General features: G+C 36.2%; 1 protein-coding gene across 1 annotated transcript; it reads right to left on the bottom strand.

Annotated features, from left to right (window-relative positions):
• Window positions 1-275: 275 nt before the first annotated feature.
• Window positions 276-4,585, bottom strand: LOC133778513 (putative disease resistance protein RGA3). The gene is made up of 2 exons (XM_062218470.1): window positions 1,506-4,585; window positions 276-570 (listed from the first exon to the last, which is right to left on the bottom strand). Exon 1 carries the CDS (start codon window positions 4,507-4,509, stop codon window positions 1,540-1,542), a length of 2,970 nt encoding a protein of 989 aa, XP_062074454.1. The 5' UTR covers window positions 4,510-4,585; the 3' UTR covers window positions 276-570; window positions 1,506-1,539.
• Between the last annotated feature and the right edge of the window lie 368 nt (window positions 4,586-4,953).

Raw genomic sequence — 4,953 nt, 5'->3', positions numbered from 1 at the left:
ACTTACTAAAAATCTTAACAACAACTTCAGCCAAAAGAGGGAAAAAAACCATACTAAAGGAGGAGCTAAAGGAGAAGCATAGGGACTTTGAAGATGTAATCCCTATCGAGGAAGCCATCAAGGTGTTTTAAAATCCATTAATTCGAAAGAAAAAAAAGATTGAGTGTAATTTTTTTTTAATAACATCCGACTTACCAAAGGGAAAAATCATCATTAATTATATAATCATTTTCTAAAAAAGAAAAACACTGAGGAAATACTAATCATATGCTAAAAAATCCGAGAAAGTGTTCATATCTTGATAAAAAAGAAAGTACAATGTTTTAAAGAAGGAAATAAAAAAGACACCAACCAAATGATACAAACGCACAAAAGACTACACACGCAGCCCTACAAGAAAAGGCACACATGCCCAAATACCAAGGCACGCAGGCCCAAATAAGGAGACAAATAGATTTGAACAGCAAAATGAAGATTAAGCAATCCACAAAATCATATTAGTTAACAAAACAATAGATTCGTCTCTCTCTCCAGCGAGGTGTGCCACCGATAAGCGACTACCTTCACAATCTGAGTACACGTGTAGTAAATAGAGACGATACTTATTAGCATTGTTAATCCAGCTAGTTATTATATTACAAAATAAAACGTCAAAAATAGATCAATCAATTAGTCAATATATATCATTTTAGTCCTCTGAACTTATACAAAATACCAAATATTTCTCTCAGTTTTCATAAATACCAAATGCTAGATATTCCAAAACAAATAAGCGACTACCTTGAAAATCTAAGTACACGTGTAGTAAACAGAGACGATACTTATTAGCATTGTTAATCCAGCTAGTTATTAGATTACAAAATAAAACGTCAAAAATAGATCAATCAGTTAGTCAATATATACCATTTTAGTCCCCTGAGCTTATACAAAATACCAAATATACCTCTTAGTTTTCATAAATATCAAAATGGTACCCTATGTTTTCTTGTTCATTCCAAAATATTAACCTTTCTAGTAAAATTTATTTTTTCAAAGACCCGTTTACCCTCATCTATATATTCTATCTATAATTGAAATTAGTTTTAATTCTGTTAATAAATTAATAATAATACTTGAACTTTGATTTTAAGAACATATAAACTTAAAGAAATAATAAAAAAATGAGAATGAAATAAATGCTTAAAATAAATAAAACCAAGTATTATTATTTAACATTTGATTTTAACTTAAATAAATTTATTTAAGTTTTATTATTATTTCCATTTTATCTAAGTTTATTTAATTTATTAAATATGTATGGGGAATACAATTTGTATCTTATTTCAGATTATCAAATAATCAGCACTGTAACCTACGCAAGAGACAAACATGATCTTGATTACATAAGCATATCTACATAATTCGAACCAAGAAATAAAAATATAGATATATAACAAAACCAGGATAGGGTGTTCTATATATGCAATATTCACACTATAATACCAATAATATAAGTAAATTAATACCTGAAAATTCATGGATTGAAACCAACGGTAGTGTTCAAATTTCATCGTAGACGTAACGACCGTCCATTTGCACATGTACGTCGTGGACGAGGATGTTTTGGGCGTGAGAAATCTTGGGCCATTCATTCTCGTCCCTTGTTCTGCAGATGCCGTCGAGACCATATGAAGCATGCATGTATATAAACTGCAACGGCACCTTTCGAAGGAAGCGAGGTAGTACTCGAAGCTTTTGGCAATACAGAAAATGTAAGGATTGGAGACATGGCATGATGGATACACTGCAAGATACTTCTGTCTCCCATTCTTCCCAGATGTCTGCGCTTGTAATTTTGAGATGTTTTAGCTTGGGGTACAGAGTACAGTTGACTGATGATGAGACTTGTTCATCCATTATTCCCAGTAATTCAGGGCCGACTCTTGTGACACTCAAACCCCAGAAATGGAGTGACTCTAGAGATGGTAGTTTCCCTACAGCTGCAGGTAATGTCCTTAAGCCATGGCAACCATAGAATTCAATCTCACGCAAAAGCAATAAGGACATTATCCATCTTGGAGAGAATACATGGCTTATAGAATCTCTTATTTTTAAAACTTTCAACTTTGGATGAGGTTCGAAGAATTCCATTGCATCATCGAGCAAATGACCTTCTATCCTTGGGTATATGATGAGTTCATTGATGTGTTCCCATGCGGTTAGATCAACCTTGTTATCCGCAGCCGCATCTTCTTTATCTACAAGCCTGTTCAAATGCAGAGTGAGTTGGTTAATTTTGAGCTTACTGCAATTCATCTTCCTAGTCAACTCTCTTAGAGTTAAGCATTTTGTTTTGTCTTCGGGAACTTGAAACCAATCTAGAGTTCTCAATGAAGTTAGCCCAGAAAACCCTTTTGGCAGTCCCTTGAAACTGTAACTGCAGCCCCAAAGATACAGAGACCTCAAGTTGACTAGCTTTCCAATTCCTTCCGGTAGCTCTAGTAGTGATGGACAACCGGACTCCAATCTCAAAGTTTGCAAGTTGCATAAGTTACAAATTGTGTTAGGCAATTTCTCCAAAGGATTGTTTGTGGCCTCAAGATATCTCAAATGTATTAAATCTCCAATATTCTCTGGCAATCTCTTGAGCCCACATTTTGACAAATTTAAACTCCGAAGATATCTTAAACTTAAGAACGTGGAGCTATCAATAGAAACACTGATATCTCCCTGCCTTAAAATAAGAAAGGTGTGCAAAAACTTTTTATTGTCACTACTCAATTTCATATTAGGAAACTGAGCTTCAGATTCCATTGTTATGGTCAAATGTCGGATCCTTTGATCACCGAGTCTTAACCTCCTCCTCTGATCATCCAAATTAATATTTAAAGCTTCTAGGATCTCACATTCTCTTTTTGTCAAATATTGAACGAAGTCATGTAATATGTCATGCATCTTACAAACTACATTACCATCATCATATACGTTATTTTCCTCTTGAAAATCTTGAAAGAAAGATCGCATTGTTAAATTCTGAAAAACACTCACCCCTTCTTCTTCTGAATTTAGATGACCTTCTGACATCCACATTTCAATTAGTTGTCTCTTGTCGATCAAATGATCTTTTGGATAAATGGAACAATGTAATAAACAACGTTTTTCCAAAGAAGATAAATCAAGATAACTTAATAGCAATGGACCAAAAAGATATTGCTCAACTTCACGAACATTCAACTCCCACAAGTGACTCTGTAAAACATCCTCCCATTCTTGTCTAGTTCTCTTAAAATGCATGAGAGCACCCAAAGTCTTTGCTGCTAGAGGCAACCCTTTGCACTTGCTCACAATGTGGAAACCTAAATCTCTTAATTCTTCGATTTCTTCATTTTCTCTATCCTTGAATGCACGCCGTTCAAATATTAATTGACATTCGTTCTGGCTCAACTCTTTTAACTTGATGATATGAGAAGTGCTGGCTCCCATCACACGTGCTACACTCTCCTTTCGTGTGGTAACCAACACTCTACTTCCTACTCGTTCTAATTTCTTCAAAGCTATCTCTAATGGTTCCCACTTGCTATGCTCTTCGTTCCACACATCATCTAGCACAAGAAGAAATCGCCCTTTACCTAGACGACTCGAGATCCAATCAAAGGCTGCTTGTAATGTTTGAAATTTAGGGGGCACATTACATTCTGTTTGACTCGACTCATCTCCCTCTCGGATTGGAAGCTCATAATCTTTAAGAAGGTTCTCAATAATTGCTGATGCAATGCTGAGTAGGTCAAAAGGCTCAGAGACACTTACCCAAATTCTTTTAGGAAAGTGATTTTGAACGACTTCATTATTAAATGCCAGTTGTGCAAGAGTAGTCTTGCCAAGCCCTCCCATCCCCACAACAGAGATGACCTCTAACGGTCCACCCTGGCCATGAGGGCCATCGGGCATTAACATTTCTAACAAGGCCTTCTTATCCAAATCTCGACCATGAATTTCTATTTCATCAACAAATGAAGTAGTTTCTAATCTGCCCACAAATTTTAAGTCACGAGTGACTCCTGTGCTCACTATCAGGCCTAAGGGACCTATTTGAGTAGCAGCACTAGTTGCTTTGATTTCGATTTCTTCAATTTGGTGAACAATCTCACGGTGTGAAATGAGCTGATTAGCTTTACGAAAACAAAAGCAAGAAGAATGCACGAAGCAACTAACCGTCGTAGAGTTCCGCTCTCGAACTTCGCCTGTCTCGATTTGGGATCTGAGAATGAGAGTGTTCCATCTATCGAGAACGTCAGCCATCTCTTGAGAGTCATCTTCAAGTGTCTCCAGCCAAACTTTCACACTCTCACTGCCGCTACTCCATCTTTTGTTCTCGGCGTCATGGAGTACAGCTCGAATTGACCTCAGATTTCTCGTTGAATTTTCCACTCTTCTTTGAACACTTTTTAGCACATTCACTTCATTTATTATCGCTTCAAGAGGAAGAGAATCCAGAAGCTGTACGATCACAGAAATCACAGTTTCGGCCATTGTTATTGAAAGGGAGGAGAGTTAGTTCTCTATGCAATATTGAAGAGAAGCAGTAAAGAATATCCAAAGATCACAGTTTCGGCTGATATATGTTTGAATCAAAACGATCAAGTGCATAATCTAATAGTTTCACTAATATTATATTAGACGACCGTTGTGCCTAATACGAAGTTAATTTAGGGTGATTACCGAGAGATAACCACGTCATGTGCATGTGCGTTAGTCCATGGTTGGTTCCTTTTTTTTCTACCTTCGACCACGTTCCGTACCCATACGAACATATATATTAATTACTGCATGAATATTATTTACATATTTTTACGCATTAAACCGTGGACCACTTTGCGTCGAGCTTTTCAAAAAAAAAAAACCGTGGATCACCATGTGATGATAATATTATAATATTACTGAGTGTTTTACTGGCTGTGTACTACTAAGGGAGAG

This window comes from Humulus lupulus, chromosome 5 (assembly GCF_963169125.1).
Source record: "Humulus lupulus chromosome 5, drHumLupu1.1, whole genome shotgun sequence".
In the NCBI taxonomy this organism is placed as follows: Eukaryota; Viridiplantae; Streptophyta; class Magnoliopsida; order Rosales; family Cannabaceae; genus Humulus; species Humulus lupulus.
Note: the sequence above shows the minus strand (reverse complement) of the source record. Positions and strands in the feature narration are given on the sequence as shown.